The 21457-nt window shown below is 36.4% G+C and overlaps 1 protein-coding gene across 3 annotated transcripts in view; it reads right to left on the bottom strand.

Moving 5' to 3' along the window:
• The window catches only part of LOC150082242 (protein Obscurin-like), an 865351-nt gene that overhangs the window by 82002 nt on the left and 761892 nt on the right, over positions 1 to 21457 (bottom strand). For all 3 annotated transcript variants that reach the window (XM_090379203.1, XM_090379204.1, XM_090379205.1), the window contains one exon: positions 6079 to 6230. In XM_090379203.1, the coding sequence (XP_090235329.1) occupies positions 6079 to 6230 (152 nt within the window). The remainder of the gene's footprint in view (positions 1 to 6078; positions 6231 to 21457) is intronic.

The raw sequence follows: 21457 nt of genomic DNA, 5'->3' as shown, positions 1-21457 counted from the left end.
ATAAAGCCTTGAATGGTTTGAGCATGCTCAATGCTGATGGGATTCTTCCTCTTGCTCAGAATAATAACCTGAGAGGGCATAAATTCAAATTGAGAAAAGACGGATGTAGGATAGACGTGAGGAAATTTGCCTTTAGCCAGCAGGTGGTTGGTTGGTGGAATAGACTTCCATCCCTTGTCATGGAAGTTGATAGCCTAAATAAGTTTAAGGCTCAGCTGGACAGGTATTTCGAATGAACAGAGGGGTGAAGTGGAAGTGGTTATTTTTTATTTTTTATTATTTTTTTTTTTTGGCTGATGCTGCATAAGCTTGCTTTCTTGCATCAAATGCCTCTACTAATGCTAATGCTAATGCTAATATGAGAGATGCCTGATGGTGTATGATATATGTTAGGACTCTAATGCATTAAGGGCTTATGCCTCGAGCTGCAAAAGAGTTAAAGTAGTTTTGTATTTTTATAAGTTCTTAATTTGACATGGGACATTTACAAAACTGGTCATATACAGTCAGACCTCTCTTTAACGAACTTTCATACAGCGAATTTTTCTATGTAGCGGACTTTTTTGATTTCCCCTTGGTCATTACATTAAAAATAGTTTCCGTATAACGAAGAAAATTTCCATATAATGAACAGATTTTGAGAGACCTGGATATGCATTGTAAGGCCTGGATATCTGGCCTTTAGGCAATAGAGCTGATGCTGTAGAAAGCACAAATTAAGATTTGGCTGCAGGAGAGCATTGTAAGGGTATGGTACCATGAAATTGGGCAACCGTATATCCAGAAGTTGGTTAACTCCATGCCAGATTTTTGCAAGGCTGTAATTGCAGCTCAAGGAGGAACAACAAAATATTGAGGACTTATTTTGCTGATTTACAAACTTCTGCACATCTATCCTATATCTGTCTTTCATCAATTTGAATTTATGCCCTCTCAGACGATTATTCTGAGCAAGAGGAAAAATCCCATCAGCATTGAGCATGCTCATACCATTCAAGTCTTTATACATCTCAATCCAATCACCTCGCAGGTGCCTAGTTTCCAGACACTGTAATTTGCAAAACTTCAGCCTTTCTTCGTAAGAGCAACCCTTTGTTCCATCCACTAATCTCATTGCCCTTCTCTGTACTCGTTCCAACAGCTCTACATCTTTCTTAAAATGAGGCCTCCAGACTTGTATACAGTACTCAAGGTGTGGCCTCATTACCTTAAACAAGAGGATAATCACTTCCTTACCCCTGATAGAAAAATTCCTGTATATCATTGACAAGACACCATGAGCTACTCTTGCAGACTGTCTGCACTGCTCAGAAAACTTCATATCTGCCTGCGCAATTACTCTCAGGTCTTTTTCATTCTCTACCACTGTCAGTGTATTACCACACAGCTGATAGTTACTCTGGTGTTACTTCTTCCCATATGCAGTACTTTGCATTTGTCAATGTTAATCTTCAGTTGCCACCTCTCAGCCTACCTGCTCAACTTTTCTAGATCCTGTTGCAGCAGCGTACTGTCATTAGTGTAATTAACAACCCTGCCGACCTTTGTATTGTCCGCAAACTTGTACATTAAACCTGATATACCATCATCAATATCATTAATAAATACAGAAAACAATAGACCCAACACGTAATTCTGGGGAACTCCACTAAGAGCAGTGTCCATTGATTACCACTCTCTGTCTTCTCCCACTCAACCATCCCTTTATCAATAGCAGCAATTTGCCTCGAGTGCCACATTGCTCCAATTTATGCAGGAGTCTTCCATGTGCAACAGTATCAAAAGCCTTTCTAAGATCCAAATATATGATATCAAAATTATTCTTTACAAACAGTTTGTAAAGAATAATTGGATTCTATGATGTGACCACATCATAGTATCCAATCAAATTGGTCAGACAAGACTTCCCCTTAACAAACCCATGCTGTGTCCGAGCTATAACTGAAGTGTTGTCTAGATATTCCTCCAATGCTTCTTTAACCAGTGCCTCCATTAATTTCCCTGGAACAGAAGTTAAACTAACAGGTCTGTAATTACCTGTCTCCTCCTTTGATCCTCCTTTGTGGATTCGGGTCACATTTGCACATCTCCAGTCCATGGGTACCTCCACTGAGTCCTAGGGAGCTCTCATAATTATGGCTAAGGGTTTCCCTACTTCCTTTGCTGCCTCCTTTAATATAACTGGACAGATACCATCTACACCAGGTGCCTTTCTTATGTTTATCTTCAACAATTTCTCCTCCACTCAGTTATTATAAGATCAACTAGCTTACTGCCAGAGTTTAATACACCTTTGGCATTCCCCTCGATGAATAACTCCTCATGTGTGAATGTAGATGCAAAATATTTATTTAGTTTGTTAGCTACCTGAGCAGGATCATCAACAGTTGAACCATCCATATCAAGCGGACCAATCTGATTCATTCCCTTTCTTCTAGGGTTTACATAAGTAAAAAACTCTGCTGTTTTTCATTGCATCCTTTGCCAAAGATTTCTTGTAATCTGCCTAAACACCTTTGTGACTTGGTTACAGACCAGCTTATATCTATCATAGGCTTCCATGTCACCTGTTAATTTATATGTATCACATGCATTTTTCTTCTCTGGCACATGTCTAATTAGTTCATCTGACATCCATTTAGGCCTAAACCTTGAACAATATTTCTTAGTTGGTATGAAAAGCCTAGTAGCTTTCAAGATTAATTCTTTGAATGCTTCCCATTTTGAATTTGCTGTTGGTAACATCATCAGTTGGTCCCACCGTATAGAATTTAAATACTGTCTCAGACCACCGTAGTCACCTTTACAAAAGCAAAAACCCTTCCCCTGATGGTAGTTGCCTTTTTGAGTAAATTCTACTTCAGTGCACTGTGATCACTGCCACCTAGTGGTTCCTTTATCTGCAATTTCTTAATGCATGAAGATTCACTATCGATAATCAGATCAAGAGTATTACTCCCTCTAGTTGCCTCCCAAACATGCTGATGTAGAAAACAATCATCCAATAAATCCACAAAAGCTTTGCTAGTGTGTGAGTGACCAACCCACAAATTTCAGTCAATATCTGGGAAATTAAAAACCCTCCATTATAAGACACTCTGATTTACTGGCTCACTCTATTTTTCTGTACAGCTGTTATTATATTCATCCATAGTCATTAGCCCTATAACACACTCCTACTCTCAATTTTGCTTTCCCAGTGCTTTTTAGCATTAGCATTAGTAGAGGCATTTGATGCAAGAAAGCAAGCTTATGCAGCATCAGCCAAAAAAAAAAAAAAAAAAAAACACCACTTCCACTTCACCCCTCTGTTCGTTCAAAATACCTGTCCAGCTGAGCCTTAAACTTATTTAGGCTATCAACCTCCACCACAAGGGATGGAAGTCTGTTCCACCAACCAACCACCCGCTGGCTAAAGGCAAATTTCCGCACGTCTATCCTACATCTGTCTTTCCTCAATTTGAATTTATGCCCTCTCAGGTGATTTTTCTGAGCTAGAGGAAGAATCCCATCAGCATTGAGCATGCTTAAACCATTCAAGGCTTTATACACCTCTATCAGATCACCTCGCTGGTGCCTAGTCTCCAGACACTGTAATTTGCAAAACTTAAGCCTTTCTTCGTAAGAGCACCCCTTTGTTCCATTCACTAATCTTGTTGCCCTTCTCTGTACTCGTTCCAGCAGCTCTACATCCTTCTTGAAATGAGGCCTCCAGACCTGTATACAGTACTCTAGGTATACAGGTGGCCTGACCATCGCCTTATAAAATGGAATAATCACCTCCTTATCCCTGCTGGAAAAATTCCTGTATATCATTGACAATACTCCATGAGCTACTCTTGCAGCCCGTCTGCACTGCTCAGAGAACTTCATATCTGCCTGCACAACCACCCCCAAGTCCCTTTCATTCTCTACCACTGTCAGTGTTGTACCACAGAGTTGATACATTGCTCTGGGGTTGCTGTTTCCCATGTGTAGTACTTTACATTTGTCAATGTTAAACTTCATTTGCCACCTCTCAGCCCATCTGCTCAACCTTTCCAGATCCTGTTGCAGCAGCATAGTGTCAGTAGTGTCCTTGACAACCCTGCCAATCTTTGTATCGTCTGCAAACTTGGACATTAAGCCCGATATACCATCATCAATATCATTTATAAATACAGAAAACAATAATGGACCCAACACTGAGCCCTGAGGGACTCCACTAATAACATCAGTCCACGATGAGCAGTGTCCATTGATTACCACTCTCTGTCTTCTCCCCCTCAACTACCCCTTTATCCATAGCAGCAATTTGCCTCCAATGTCACACTGCTCCAATTTGTGTAGCAGTCTTCCATGTGCAACAGTATCAAAAGCCTTTCTAAGATCCAAGTATATAATATCAAAGTTATTCCCTGCATCCAGTTCTTTTGTGACTGCATCATAGTATCCAATCAAGTTGGTCAGGCAAGACTTCCCCTTAACAAAACCATGCTGTGTCTGAGCTATAACTGAAGTCTTGTCTAAATGATCCTGCAGTGCTTCTTTAACCAGTGCCTCCATTAATTTTCCTGGAACAGAAGTTAAGCTCACAGGTCTATAATTACTTGTGTCAGCCTTTGATCCTCCTTTGTGAATTGGGGTCACATTTGCACATTTCCAGTCTATGGGTACCTCCCCTGAGTCCAAGGAAGCTCTCATAATTATGGCTAAGGGTTTGCTTACTTCCTTTGCTGCCTCCTTTAATATAACTGGATAGATCCCATCCACACCGGGTGCCTTTCTTGTGTTTATCTTCAACAGTTTCTCCTCCACTTTACTCCCAGTTATTTCAAGATTCTGTAGCTTACTGCTAGAGTTGAATACACCTCTGGCATTCCCCTCGCTGAATAACTCCTCATGTGTGAATGGTGATGCAAAATATTCATTTAGTTTGTTAGCTACCTGAGCAGGATCATCAACAGTTGACCCATCAATATCAAGTGGACCAATCTGATTCATCCCCTTCCTTCTAGAGTTTACATAAGTAAAGAACTCTTTGCTGTTTTTCTTTGCATCCCTTGCCAAGGATTTCTCGTAATCTGCCTTCGCCTGCCTAACCTCCTTTGTAACTTGGTTGCATATCAACTTGTATCTATCATAGGCTTCTGTGTCATGTGTTAATTTGTATGTATCCCATGCATTTTTCTTCTCTGCCATATGCCTCATTAGTTCATCTGACATCCATTTTGGCCTAAACCTTGAACAATATTTCTTAGTTGGTATGTAAAGCCTAGTAGCTTCCAAGATAAGTTCTTTGAATGCTTCCCATTTTGAATTTGCTGTTGGTAACATCATCAGTTGGTCCCACTGTATAGAATTTAAATACTGTCTCAGTCCATCGTAGTCGCCTTTACGGAAGCAATAACCCTTCCCTTTACCCCTAATGGTAGTTACCTCTTTGAGTAAATCCCACTTCAGCACACTGTGATCACTGCCACCTAGTGGTTCATTTATCTGCAGATTCTTAATGCATGAAGAATCACTGCTGATAATCAAATCAAGAGTATTACTCCCTCTAGTTGCCTCCCGAACATGCTGATGTAGAAAACAATCATCCAATAAATCCACAAAAGCCCTGCTAGTGTGTGAGTAACCAGCCCCCAAAAGCTGACTTGACACTACACTGTCCAGCCCTGTTGACTGGCTGTACTTCCTTGGATTTTATGTGTTCCTTAACCAATAGCATAACCCGTCTTCCCTTCCTATCCTGTCTATTCTTCTTGTACACATTATACTTCCCAAATTCTAGTTCTGCATTTCTTATATTCTTATATCAAATTCATACAAAAGATATACCACTAAGCAACATATGCAGCTGAGTAGAAATTTTCCATTTGAGGATTTCACAGACCTGTAATAAACTGCAATGATTTACATGTTCTGTGATACCAAATTAAATACTTTTAGTTATAGGCAATTCAAACTTGTGAATTTTATAATTTCTTTTGATGGCCCTGTATTTCTGGGCCTTTTAAAATATCCTAAAGACATATCCTAATGACATTTACATGAAAACAAAATACATTTTTTAATCTTTTACCATACATAACTTACAACAACTCTACTGCTTTCTAACAGAATTCCATCATTACGAAACCATGCATAATGTGGCTTTGGTACACCAACTACACAACATCTGAATACAGCTTCCTGGTCTTCTTGTATTACAACATCCCTAATTTTTTCACGGAAGTAAGGAAGAATTCCTAATAATCAAAAGGATTGAAATATACCAAACAGAAGCTTGAAAGAAAGGTTGTGTTGCATTATGATAAATAATTTTTTTTAATCCTAGTAGAAATCATGAACACATTAATTTTCTCAATTATTCTATTTGAATTTAAAGTAATAAAAAATTTGGAACTGAATTCATCTACTTATTAAAAAAAAAAAGAAACAATATTCAAAACATGTACTTTAATGTGTTTTATGTAAAATGTAATGAAAATAAGTTATAGTTTTGTTTGTTGGAAATTCCCACTTGGAAATAATTGTGTAATATGCATTCAGTGACAGAAATCGCCAATTAATTTGTGGATAATCCTTGATGTTTTTTCACATTTTAAAGGTCATCAAGCTCTGGCAAAATTATCTGGTAGAAAGAGAAGGAGTGGAAATATCATTCCATAAATGCATTTGCTATGCACTATAGCAGCAACACTTTAGAGCAGGATTTTTATCTCATCCCCAAACTAATTTGTATTCAAGGTAAACAAAGTTGAGCATTTTATCCATGGAACTGAATTAGTGATATGACAAGTAAAATTAAACCGTATTTGTCATTCAATGCATTTGAATACTAGAGGAGAGAGAGAGAGAGAGAGAGAGAGAGAGAGAGAGAGAGAGAGAGAGAGAGAGAGAGAGAGAGAGAGAATGTTCCAAAAAATGGTTCAGTAAAAAATTAAATAAACTGCATGCAAATTAAAAATGTAAATGAGAAATATAAAAATAAAACTGAATTATGTGGTATGCTGTTGAAATACAGCTGCTTTATGAATACAAAACCAAAAATTTTTTATAGTAATAACTTGCAAGAATACAACATAAGATATTTTATATATTTTATACAAAAGATATTTTAGCCTTCCAGATAAGCTCAATAGTGTCATTAAACTGCTTAAGCTTTCTTCTCCCTCTGTTCTGATTGTTTTTTTTTTTTTTTTTTTTGATGGGGAACACCAAGGTTGAGTAATCCTCTAGTTAATTCCATGGATTCACTGTTCTGAACTAGCAGAACACCGAGAAGGTCGTGGCTGGCCTTCTAGGGAAAGAACATCTTAAGCTTAAAAAGATGACAAAGCTCTTCATAAACTGGATACTATCATAAGATAGTATCCAGAGGCTTTATTTTTTATTATATACTTCAATTTAAATATTTTGCTTCTATTAGGATAATTTGCTTTAACATGGAATGACGAGTCTGCACTTATGACATGGATTTGACAAAAGGAGATAAGCCAAAACTGGACTAATTTAGTTCCACAGAAACTCAGTCCATTAGACGTCATTACATTGCATCTATAAATTGTGGCTTTTGGGATAGGATAATGTCTATATCACTTGCCATCTATTTGGAAAGGTCTGGGTGGGTGTGAATTCTGTTAATGAATTTATTTAGGCTTTTTACAAATGAAGCTGAGTTAGCTGGTCTATGCAAGATATGCTGGATTTTCTCATTTTTTTAATCCTGCAGACAGACTAATCTTAGAATACACAATTTATAGATATTTCACACCCACATAAATGTGCATACTCAATGCCATGGTAATATTTCAAAACAGCTTAACAGCATAACAAAACAGGTGATCATAAAATTATTTGCTCCAAAGCTGATAAGGCATAGTAAACAATTCTGAAAAATTTTGTGGATATTATAATCATATGATAAGTTTTTTTGGAAAGGGTTGTGGGGGGGAGAACTAGAATTTAAGAACAAGGCTTACTAACAGAGAAGCCAGGTGCTATATTGGCTTCTGAAGTTTGGAATATTGTCAATCAGTGAATCTGCTATGGATATATTTAAATTTACATAGTTCCTCTCCAGAACTGTGTAAAATGGAAAGCTATCTTTTCACTTTCTGAGCTAAATATGCTAATGTTACCTTCAGTATTTAGGAAAAGATATGTGAATTTTTGAGAATTTGGGTCTCCATGAAAAATGAGTAAATTTAAAATTTTAACAAATTTAGCTATATACTTCTAATTAAAGAAAAAGAGAATGGAACTACAGAAGATAACACAAATTCTTAGTATTATAAAATCTTATTTTAATTTTCTTTATTACTCAATTAATCAAGGTCACAATTTTCCTTTTTATTTTCTTCAAAAATGTTTGTTTCTTTATCAACAAATTCTCTCTTTCTGCACACTTTGCAAAGAAAACATTTCATTAAATCAGGGGTTCTTAACCTCTGCTTTAAGTGAGCAAGATTTTGCAGCTTACAATACTTGCAAGCACCATATATTAAAATATAAATTTTTTTGCTTAAAGATTAAAAATTAAAAAGATTTGCTTAAAGATTAAAATTTTTAGGCACTAATATTTATTACCTTATCACTGTGAAAGTTTAAGAGATGATGCCAAACTTTTGAAATTAATTTCTCCATTATGAAGATTGCAAATTTTCTTCCAAATGTGATGTCAATAATCTTGTCCTTTTTTTTTGTTTTTGATATTGTTCATTAATGAAAAAGCACTTTCACATGTGTGTATGTTGATCTAAACAAAGCCAGCCACTGAGGGGGGGGGCAAGCCAGCCTCAATAGATGCTGGTCCCAAGCCCGGATAAAATGGTGAGGGTTGACGTCAGGAAGGGCATCCGGTTGTAAAAAAAAAACTATGCCAAAACAAAAGAAAATGATAGAATGACGGAAAATAGATGTGGAATGACTAGGGCTGCTAACCTCATATAAACGTGGGAAGAAGGCAAAGATAAAGAAGAAGAAGAAGAAGTATGTTGATCTAAACATAGAAAGTACTTTGAACACTTCTCTTTGTAATAATGGAAATTTTTTGCAGTTGGAAGGACCCCAGAATTTTAAAATAGTTTTGTGTTGGAAAGTTTCAGAGCTAAAGACGACTGCATATCGACAAGTTAATGATTTCAAAATTTCTGTAATTTATCCTTAATTCAAATTTTGGGAGGTGCTCTTTTAAATATTCAAATCTTTCTTGGAATTAGTCACTAAGGTCTTTGATTAACCATTTGACTAACCATTACAAACGATTGGCACTCCACAGCAGTTTCCTCTAGACATTTTTTAAGAGTAGGAAAATGAAGCAAATTTTCTTTTAAAACTTGATTCTGAAACACTTACGAAGTTTTTTCTCAAATGCAATAATCTCCTCGTATAAAACTACCACAAATTTATCTTTTCCTTGTAGCCTCAAATTTAACTCATTTAAATGGCCGAAGATGTCATCCATGAGTGAAAGTGTAATTTTGAAATCTTCAGTAAAAATTTAATTAAAAAGGTTTTCTTTATTGCTTTCTATTAGAAAAGCTTTTACTTCTTCAAACACTGCCCAAATTCTGGAGAGCGCCTTTCCATGACTGAGTCAATGAACCTCTGTATAGGTAATTAGATCAGAAAGCGGTTCTTGAAGATCTTCCAAAAATATTTTTAGAAGTCGCTTATTTAGGGATTTAGCAATAACATGATTAATAACTTTAACAATGACTTCAAGACATCCTATAATTTCTTTTTGATCTTTCATTCGTGAACACAATGCTTCAATATGAATCAAACAGTGATAATGCACAAAATTAGATATCCTTTCATCTCTATTAAGATAAGCAATAAGGCCTTTGTTTTTACCTATCATGGAAGGCATGCCATCAGTAACAATTGATACAAGTTTACTCAGATCAATTTTGTGCACTGTGAGGAATTTCATAAGTGTGTCATATGAATCTTTTCCAGTGTATGGCCAGTAAGCGGCAAAATAGCCAAAAAATCTTCTTCACAGTTGCCATCATGTTGAATCAAATTAACAAAGCATGTGAGTTGTGATATGCCCGAAACATCAATCAACTCATCAAGTGCCAGTGAAAAAAATACACAACTTTTGATTCTACCTGATAATTCATTGAATATTACATCTGCCATTTTATGAACTCAAGTTGAAACTGTATCACTGCTCAAAGGAATATTTTTGGCAGAGCTAATCAAGGTAGGTTTCTGTTTTTCTAGTAAGATGCTAGCAAGCACTTCTAATAATAACACTATACAATTTTTTATTATTTCACCACTAGTGTTAAGGCAATGAATTCTTTGCAATTATATTTGAAAAATAAATGAAACTTCATTTGCTAACATTTTACTACTATTAGCTTAACCTAAGTTTAAAATATTTTTCTGTCTTTTAAATTTCTTTTTTGTTCCTCGAAGTTTTCTAACATCACTAAATTTGGGTAAAGCTTCATGAAAATTCTTATAGCATGTTTGCTAATGTCTTTCGCAATTCGACTTCTGAGAGCCAGCCAAACACACCTGACATAATAAGCAAATTATACCAGTTCCATTACTATTATCTCTTACCAAGAGGACTGAAATGAATACTTTTTAATTTTTTGTTTCTTTGCATTTGAAATGTGTAGGTCTAAATCAGATGACTGCGAAGGTAGTGTTAATGCATCATTTTTTTCTCATCATGTTCATTTCAGATTATTTTTAAAAACTTAAATTTAAAAATTTTGAAAGGTTTAGTAACTTTAGTTAAATCTGTTAAAAGAAAATACATTTAAGCATTTGCACACAAAATCGAAAGATTTCTTACTATAACACTTTCATCACCTTTAAAGCCAGCACATATACAGTACCTACTGCAGCATTGCAACTGAGCAAAACCCAGCAGAAACCTGTTGAAACCTGTATTAACCTGTTAAAACAAAAACTGAGAATTGCATGAGATACTATCTTTGGTCTGTCGCGACACTGCAGCAACAGTGATCGTACTCTCAACAAAGTATTTTGTAAAAATTTTTCTTACTAAATAAATGTCAAATTAACAATAATTAATAAGAAAAAATTTTAAGAATACTGTAAAAGTGTCAAACCTTGACCGTTTTTGAGATGTTTTAGTCACAAAATATATAATATTCCTCCAATCACTAACAAAAGAAAGGATTTTCTAGTGAAGATTGCCATGGATTTTTGTAGAATATTGCAGAAAGTTGAGAAATAAAAAGCAAATTTTTAAATACAAAGATTTATATGTAAATTTTTTAGCTTAAGCAAAAAGGTGCTCGTAAACACCTATTTTAGGATAAGTCAGGAGCAAAAATTTTTTTTTTTGAAGAGCACAATGACGCTCGCAAGCACCAGGTTAAGAACCCTTGCATTAAATCATTGTAAAAGCATTAGCTTAAAGATTCAAAAATTAAAAACTCTAGCCTTTCAATTACTGTCTAATGGATATATGCTTAAAATTATTTGCCACCTTTAATTAAGAACATCTACCACAAGAACTGAGAGGCTTGTGGTAGATAGAATTTAGGAAGGGATGATAAGCATCAAGAGATAAAAAAAGTTACCAAAGCAGTGATTTAGAATATGAAAAGCTAATAATTTTTTTAACTTTAAATTAAAAGTATAAACATAAATTTTATAACTGAATGCATTCCTCAGAAAGTTGCTTTTGGAACCATTAAGAATGGGCTTTAGAAGTCTTTCTTACTGTGATCTAACAAGGAAAAGTGTGGTAAGAGAATAAAAAACATAACAAAACTGAAATGGCTTATATGCAGCATTATTAAAGATTACATATATTTTGGATGTCAAAGAAGAGTTGACATAATCTGAAATGTGCTTTTATTCTCTCTCTCTGCAGATCTTAAGCAGAACCTCTCAGAAAAAAATAATAATAAGAAAATTAATTTTTTCTCACATTCAATTATTTAATCTTATAACTATTATTTTGGTAATTTTTCTCCATCCCCTCCAGAATGTTCAGGGAGAAACTTTTAAAAAATTCGGAGTTACTGACATTTTGTTCATGCAGTTTGACTTTTTCACTCCATTTTTTTTTTATTCTCTTTTACATTCTTGGTGAGTAGACAATTCAAAATAAATTTTCTCTTGTTATTTATTTTACTTGAAATTCATTCCAATTAAGTGAATTTATTCTAAATTAAAATTACGATTCCATGTTTTTTAAGAGATCTCACATTTTCTATTCTTCTTTCAGCAGTTCATATAAACAATAATTTGATATGTCCAGCTTCAATTCATCATATTTATTTATGAGTAAGCATAGTTTTTGTATGCAGTATTTCTTAATTATCAGTTGATGAAGTAATCAGTCATTTCTTCAAATAATTTTTTATTCCTACTATTTAAATTAAAATAATTCTTTAATTTACATAAATTCAGGAATACCCATTATGCCGAAAAGGAAGTGCAAGTTTACAGACGACTTGAGGATGAAATATCCAGGTTTTCGAAAGGGAAGAGTAGATGAGGAGGCAGAATGCATCGTTTGCAGTCCAGAAAGCTACATCTCAGTTGCTAACAAGGGTTCAGATGATTTAGACATCCACATGAATTTAGAGAAACATAAGAACAGTAGATTTGAAAAACCTTGCAGCAAGGTAATGGACTTTTTAGTAAATGCCTCTAAAAGGCTTGATGCAAGAGTTTCTGTTGCTGAAGAAACCCTTGCCTTTCATACAGTGGCACATCACCACAGTTATAAATCAATGTCTTTTAACAGCAGAATTGTTAAAGTCAATATGTTCTGATTCAGACATTGCTAGGAGGTTATCATGTGCAAAAACAAAGACTGAAGCCATAATCAACTCTGTCTTAGCAGTCCATTCAGTTGAAGATGTTGTTAAGTCCCTGCAGAATGTACAGTTTTTTGGAGTTTCCACTGATGCCACTAATCATGGATTTCTGAAAATTTTCTCCATTCTTGTGCATTATTCTGACTGGAAAAATGGTGGCTCAAAGGTTAAGCTAATAGAATTAAATAGCAAGCCAGATGAGACCAGAGCTACTATTTCTGGCTGTGTTTATGAGACCTTGTGTAAAAGTGGCCTGGATAAGAAATGTATTGCGTTTGGTGGAGATAACTGTAACACCATGTTTGGAGGAGTGCGGAGATATAATGGGAATAATGTATTTTCAAATTTACAAAGCTTATTTGGTCGATCGCTAATAGGAGTGGGCTGCCCTGCCCACATTCTGCATAACTGTATCCAGCATGGAGCAGTTGCAATTGATGTAGATATTGACTCCACTGTTCTTAAAATTTTTAATTATTTCAGTGTACAGTTTCATTGTACATGTTGAAAATCAAAAAAAAAATTCTGCAAATTTACAGAGGTTATCTATAAAAAAATTTCTGTATCATAGCAGAACAAGCTGGCTTTCTCTGTTACCTGCAATTGAAAGGATTATAAGTATTTATCCAGTCCTAAGGTCTTTCTTTTTGTCTCAAGAAAATCCCCCAAGATTTTAAAACTTTTCAAAGAAAAGTTTTAAAGTTTAGTGAAGCGTATCTTGTTCATTGCCAAACTGTAATGTCAGTCTTCAATTCACATATAATGAGCATTGAAAGGAATGACAATTATGTGATAGAAGTTATTGAAGCTCTTGCTTCCATAAGGGATATTCTGTCAAAAAGAAGTAAATGTAAGTTCACTTCCCTCAAAGTGAAGGAAATGTTGGAGAAGAGGCAAGAAGAGGGATGTACAGAGAAATGTGGAGTTTACAGAAGAAATATCCAGAACTTATATTCATCATGCACTGAATACTTGGACATATGGTTGAAACCACTGAAAGAAGCTTCTTCATTCAGGTAGATGTCTTTAAGAGAGCCACTTGAATGAGATAGTGTGGTTTCAACAATTAGGTACCTTTATACAAAAGGAGTGTGTGCGGATGATGTGAAGTGCTTTGATCAGTTTTGTAATTTCAAAAAATTTGTAGTGGAAATTAAGGATACTGATGTTTCTGTTCCTTGTAATGTAAGATGGGCTAATTATTTTAGCCACTGTAAGAATGAAAAGTTTTTCTCAGAGCTGTTAATAATTGCTCAATTTTTCTTTTCTATAGCACCACATAATGCATTTATTGAAAGACTGCTTTCAATGATGGAGATGCAGTGGTCTAAGGATAGAAACTCATTTACTGTGGATTCTATTAAGGGACTAATGCTTATAAAATTCAATTTCAGTGACATGCTGTATAAAGATTTCCATTCATATTTATCCAAAAACACAGATTTACAGAGAAAAATTGCATCAGTGGAAAAATATAAAAGAAATGTAGAGAACAGCAAATAAATTATGATGAGAAAAATAAAAGTATTTTTTTAATTTATACCATAAGTAAATTTTTTGTGTATCATTTTTTACAAGTTAAGCAATCTGCATAAGAATGATAAGTGTGAATTCTGTTAATATAAGGGATTTGAGATATTCAATTAAAATATTTAACATGTTATTACATTGCCAGTGACTGTGCTATTACCTTATTATCATAATAAACTGTCATTAAAGGCATAGGCATTTTTGAAAAGACTGTAAGAGAATGTAAGGTGTGTTTTAGTACAATAGGGAAAGGCATCCTCAAAAGTCTGGATTTTTCTGCCCAAATGTCCTAATTTTTAAGGTTAGAGTGGTGGCAGCCTTAGGAAAAAAATATAATTTCTTTTCAGAGAAACTAAAAAAAAAATCCTTGAGGAATATTTATTTTATAAAATAATTGGACAAATGTGAAGAAAAAGGGAATGGAAGGCAAATTATTTTTGTTTCCCGAAGCAGCAGTTTCTTGATACTTAGAGATTCTCCACTTCATATCTGAATCATAATGTTAATGATGAAATTTGCAGTTTCATTGATGTTTGTTTAAGCATCAGTAAAGCATCAAGGAACAGAGACAGCAAAGCAAAAAAAATTAAGTTAAAAAAATCTTAACTGTTTTCTTTAGAAAAACACCACTTTTTTAGAAAGTATTTCATAATCTCATGTAATCTTTTGACTATACATCAGGTTATATCAAGTTATTGCAGGCATTGTTTTTGTATATAGTAATAGGGAATTCAAATTTTTAATTGAGGTAGCTAGGTAGATCTAACGTATAATTATAGAAACAGTAATACGCTTCACTGTTTCTATTAGATAGCGTAGTATTGACATTTAATTAATTTAATTTATTGATTTTATTAATTTAAAGTATCATGCCCCAAACTAGAGCAGCAAAGCAACGGGCACAAAGTGGCAGGAGTGCTGTGACTCGGGGGAGAACTGAGGGGGGGCGATTCTCCAACGCATCACAGCCTAAAAAATGTGCAACTTGTGAAATGTTTGCTGAACTATCTGGAACAGAACATGATATTGCCATGTGGGATGTCTTTGTGTGTGCCCGATGTACGGAGTGTAAGGAAATCAGGCGACAACTCAGCGTTGTTATGGGCCTATATGAGAGTTCGAAGGACAGGGTGGATGCCCTCGAAAGATCTAAATTGAGGGGCCCATCAGGCTCTCAGCTACCCACATCAATGCCAGAGCTTGCACTTGGTCATCACGCAACACAGCAGCAACCCCCAAGGCAGAATGCGCTGGTCCCTCAGGAACTAGTAGTTGTTGGTGACTCTATTGTCAGGGAAACGGGTAACATCCTTTGTAAAAAGGATAGGTGGAACAGGACCAGGGTATGTCTGCCAGGGGCAAAGGTTGAGGACGTTGTAGAGCAGATATCATCTTTTAAGGGCACAAATGGTGATATAGTTGTACACGTTGGCACTAAAGATATCAAGAGTAGGAGACCAGCAGAATTACTTAACAAGTACAGGTCACTGATGAAAAAAAGCCGAGAATTAGGGTTGAATTTGAAAGTGTCTGCAATTCTGCCCAGGCACGATAGGAGGGAGTATATGACGAGAGCCTTGTCGATCAATTCGGCCCTGGAAAGATTGTGCAAGGCTCAAGGGATAGAATTTTTTTCAGCCTGGACTGTACTTGTTAACAGGAGAGACTGCTTCTACAGGGATGGGATACACTTAAAAGAAAGGGTGCAAGAATATTTGCTGATGCTATCGAGGCAGTGTTGGGTGGGTCGGAAAACTGATAGCTTGGGGAGATACAAGGACTAATAGTTTAACAGTAGCCGTAGGCAGAGGTGAAGGTGATTCTTGCACAACTTCTATTAGAATAAGTAGCGACCTGGAGCATGGGGTGTTGGGGGTTTCAGGGACGGGTGGAGGTCATCGTGGAACGGGTGGGTATATGGGATGTGTTAGGGTAACAAAGAATAGGAGTAGGAGCATGTATGCTTGCATGTATACCAATGCTAGAAGTATAGTAAATAAATTTGATGAATTTGAAGTGTTGGTCAAGACATCAAAGGCGGATATTGTTGGGATATCAGAGACATGGTGTCACACTGATATAAGGAATGCTGAACTGGAATTTGGGGAGTACAATGTGTACAGAAAGGATAGACAGGATAGGAAGGGAGGAGGTGTTATGCTGTTAATTAAGAAAAACATAAAATCAAAAGAAGTGCATCCAGTTGATATAAATGAACAGTGCACTGTTGAGTCAGTTTGGTGTGACATAAGCACTGCGAAAGCAAAAAATAAGAGTAGGAGTGTGTTATAGGCCTAATGACTCGAATGAGTACAATGAACAATTGTACAGAGAAATAGAGTGGGCTAGTAAATCGGAATGTCTTATAATGGGGGATTTCAACTTCTCACATATTGACTGGAACTTGTGGGTTGGGCACTCACACACTAGTCAGACATTTGTGGATTTATTGGATGATTGTTTTCTGCAGCAGAATGTTCGAGAGGCAACCAGAGAAAGTAATACTCTTGTTCTGGTTATCAGCAGTGATCATTCATGTATTAGGAATTTGCAGATAAAAGAACCACTAGGTGGCAGTGATCACAGTGTACTGATGTGGGATTTACTTAAAGATTTAATTACCATCAGGGGTAAAGGAAAGGGTTTTTGCTTCCGTAAAGGCGAGTACAGTGGTCTCCGACAGTTTTTAAATTCTGTACAGTGGGATCAACTGATGATGTTACCAACAGTAAATTCTAAGTGGGAAGCATTCAAGGAATTAATCGTGGATGCTACTAAAAGTTTCATACCTATTAAGAAATATTGTTCAAGGTTTAGGCCTAAATGGTTGTCAAATGAACTAATGAGACTCATAACAGAGAAGAAAAATGCATGGGATGCATACAAATTAACACGTGACACAGAAGCCTATGATAGCTACAAGTTGATCTGTAACCAAGTTACAAAGGAGGTTAGGCAGGCGAAGGCAGATTACGAGAAATCTTTGGCAAAAGATGCTAAGAAAAACAGCAAGGATTTCTTTACTTATATAAACTCTAAAAGGAAGGGGATGAACCTGATTGGTCCACTTGACATCGATGGTTCGACTGTTGATGATCCTGCTCAGATAGCAAACAAACTGAATGAGTATTTTGCATCTACATTCACATGTGAGAAATTATTAAGGTTTGAAAATGGCAGAAGGTTATCAAATTGTAGCAGGGTGCTTAATGATTTTGTAATAACTGAGAGCAAAGTGGAAGAGAAACTGTTGAAGTTAAACGTACAAAAAGCACCTGGGGTGGGTGGGATCTATCCAGTTATATTAAAGGAGGCGGCAAAGCAACTAAGCAAACCCTTAGCCATAATTATGAGAGCATCCTTGGACTCAGGTGAGGTTCCCACGGACTGGAGATGTGCAAATGTATCCCCAATTCACAAAGGGGGATCGAAGGGTGACACGGGTAATTACAGACAAGTTAGTTTAACTTCTGTTCCGGGTAAAATAATGGAGTCGCTGGTTAAAGATGCATTGCAGGATCATCTAGACAAGACTGCAGCAATAATTCAGACACAGCATGGGTTTGTTAAGGGAAAGTCTTGTCTGACAAATTTGATAGGATATTATGATGTGGTTACAAAGGAACTGGATGCAAAAAATAATTTTGATATCATATATTTGGATTTCAGGAAAGCTTTTGACACTGTTGCGCATGGAAGACTATTGTACAAATTGGAGCAGAATGGTATTAAGGGTAAGTTGCTACAATGGATAAAAGGATGGTTAAGTGGGAGAAGACAGAGGGTGGTAATCAATTGATGCTGCTCTTCGTGGACTAATGTTATTAGTGGAGTCCCACAGGGTTCGGTGTTGGGTCCACTGTTGTTTTGTATATTTATCAATGATATTGATGAAGGTATATCAGGCTTAGTGCCGAAGTTTGCAGATGATACAAAGGTTGGCAGGGTTGTTAATGACAGTAATGGCAGTGTGCTACTGCAACAGGATCTAGATAATTTGGGCAGATGGGCTAAGAAGTGGCAACTGAAGTTTAACCTTGACAAATGCAAAGTACTGCATATGGGTAGAAGTAACCCCAGAGAAACGTACCAACTGTGTGGTACTACACTTAAGGTGGTAGAAAATGAAAAAGACCTGGGAGTAATTGTGCAGGCAGATATGAAGTTTTCTGAGCAATGCAGACAGGCTGCCAGGGCAGGTCATGGGGTTTTGTCAATGATATATAGGAATTTTGCTAGCAGGGAAAAGGAGGTGATTATCCCTCTGTATAAGGCAATGGTCAGGCCACGCCTTGAGCACTGCGTACAGGTCTGGAGGCCTCATTTTAGGAAGGATGTAGATTTACTTGAGCGTGTACAGAGAAGGGCAACAAGACTGGTGAGGGGAATGAAGGGAGCCTCTTATCAAGAGAGGCTTAAGTTCTGCAAATTGCAGTGGCCGGAGACTAGGCACCTGTGCGGTGATCTGATTGAGGTGTATAAGGCCTTGAATGGGTTCAGCACACTGAATTCTGATGGGATCCTTCCACTTGTTCAGATTACGAACCTAAGGGGGCATAAATTCAAATTAAGAAAAGACAGATGTAGATTAGACGTGCGGAAATTTTCCTTTAGCCAGCGGGTGGTTAATTGCTGGAACAAACTTCCATCTGTCGTTGTGGAAGTTGATAGGTTGAATAAATTTAAGGAGGAACTGGACAGGCATTTGGAGGGAATGGTGTGTTTTTTTTTTTTTTTTTTTTTTTTTTTTGGCTGATGCTGCATAAACTCATACATTTGCTTTCTTGTATCACATGCCACTACTACTACTACTACTACCTCACACTTCCAAATATTCAAAAAATTCTTGTTTTTGAGTAAAACTCAACTAACCTGAAGCTATAACTAAATAATATAATCCAAGATTGGTAAGATTGTGCAGTCTCGGTTAAAGATGCAAAATACAGGAACAGCTCAACATGAATAGCATCTTAAACGGGTCTCGGCACAGTTTTGTGAAGGGGAGAACTTGCCAACAAATACTGTTAATTACTATGATGAAGTTATAAAGCAGTTGGAAGCAAAAGACACACTTTTGACATTATATATCTGGATTTTGGTAAGGCTTTTTATATGGTTTTCCCATGAAAGGTAATTATATAAACTGGAGTAGGCTGGGATAACAGAGAAGATCCATCAATGGATTAGGGTTTGGTTAGGAAGAACAGCAGACAGATGATGGGCATAAATGGCAATTCTTCAGAGTGGACTGAAGTAGTAAGTGGAATTCCTCAGGGATCAGTGCTTGGACCTCTCTTTTCTTGAGTACTGCATACAGGTCTGGAGGCCGCATTTTAGGAAGTATGTAGAGCTGCTGGAACAAGTACAGAGAAGGGTAAGATTGGTGAGGGGAACAAAGGGGTGCTCTTACTGAGAAAGGCTTCAGTTCTGCAAATTGCCATGTCTGGAGACTAGGTACCTTCAAGACGATCTGATTGAGGTGTTTAAGGCTTTAAATGGATTGAGCAAGCTCAATGCTGATGGGATTTTCCCTCTTGTTTAGACTATACAGATGAGGGGGCACAAATTCAAACAGAGGAAGGATGGTTGTAGAATAGATGTGCGAAGTTTGCCTTTAGCCAGTGGGTTGTTGATTGCTTAAATAAATTCAAGAAAAAAACTACACAAACTATTGAAGGGAATTCTTCTTCTTCTTCTTCTTTGGTCATTGAAGGGAATGGATAGATGAAATGGGAGGTGTCATGTTTTTTGGCTGATGCTGTATAAACTTGCTTTCTTGCATCATTTGCCACTACTAATGCTAATGCTATCTTCCTAAATGATAGTGATGAGAGAATACAGAGGAAGCTGTCAAAATTTGCTGATAACTCAGGCTGGGAGGATAGTATAGAAATCCTACATAGCTTGGGGAATAGAAACCCAGGAGCAGCTTATAGATTGGGGGAGAGATATTAAAGTATGTCTAAGATGGAATGACTTTGGGATTACAATACAGAACAACATGCGGTTCAACATGCAGTGTAAGCAGATGGTAAGAAGGGCACATGGTGTTCTAATCTATGAGTTATTAGAATTTTGTAAATAGAAAGGAGGCTGTTATCACTCTCAATAAGATGATGATGTGAACCACACTACTGTATCCAGGTCTGGAGCCACATCTAAAGAACATAAAGCTTCTAGAGAAGATGCAAAAGACAATTAGATTGATGAGCAGTGCTATGAGGAACTGTTTAGAAGATGGGCTTTTTGGGGCTTAGAACTAGACACAATAGGAGGGGGAGATTTGATTGAAATGTATAGCTGGTGAGCGAGACAAGAACCACAGACACAACTATAAGATCTTCGGGAAAAGAGTATACTAGCCTTAGGGCAGTGGTCGGCAACCTTTTTTGAGCAAAAATCCATTTTTGATCAAATTAAAAAAAAAGAGAGAGAATCTGAAGAGTTGCACCTCAGCTCGAGGAGGGGGGATGGGTGGAGTTTTTTAAGAAATGGAATAGAGTGGGAAGGTGTTTTATTAAAAAAATATATATTTTGAAATATTATTTATTAATACTGAAAAAACATAACAAACATCCAATTAGGTATGAATTAATGTGACGTTTGCTGTTGAACTTCTTGAGCGAGTCTCTCAACATCAGGCGAGTATGCCATATTTTCATCTTTAAACATGCTGAGAGACTCACATTGTTCAGATAGTTTCTTGATTTATTTTTAATATGGTTCATGTTCGAAAATATTTGTCGGCAAAAATCCGTCAAACCAAAAACTGAGAGAAGTCCAAACACAAGTATTTTCAAATTTATATATGTGTCTGGTAAGCTACTCCATGCATCGAACACAATTTGGTCTTGCTTTTTCAACTCATCCATCATGGTCCATTTGTGTAGAATTACAAGGGCAGCCTTTTGCCTCTCCAAATCTTCAATTTAAGTTTTATGGCATTTTAGTCTTGCACTCCATATGTCCTTGATTTTTAAGTCCTCTAACTCCATTTCAAATTGTGCTTCATGTGGGCTAAAGGTTAAAGAGCCGCAGTTATATGCTGAAAGAGGCAGATGCGGCTCGCAAGCCACAGGTTGCTGACCCCTACCTTAGGAAGTTTACTTTTAGGC

This window comes from Mastigoproctus giganteus, chromosome 8, assembly GCF_048544385.1.
Source record: "Mastigoproctus giganteus isolate SK-2022 chromosome 8, ASM4854438v1, whole genome shotgun sequence".
NCBI lineage: Eukaryota > Metazoa > Arthropoda > Arachnida > Uropygi > Thelyphonidae > Mastigoproctus > Mastigoproctus giganteus.
The sequence above is the reverse complement of the archived record's forward strand: the minus strand, read 5'-3'. Positions and strand labels throughout refer to the sequence as shown.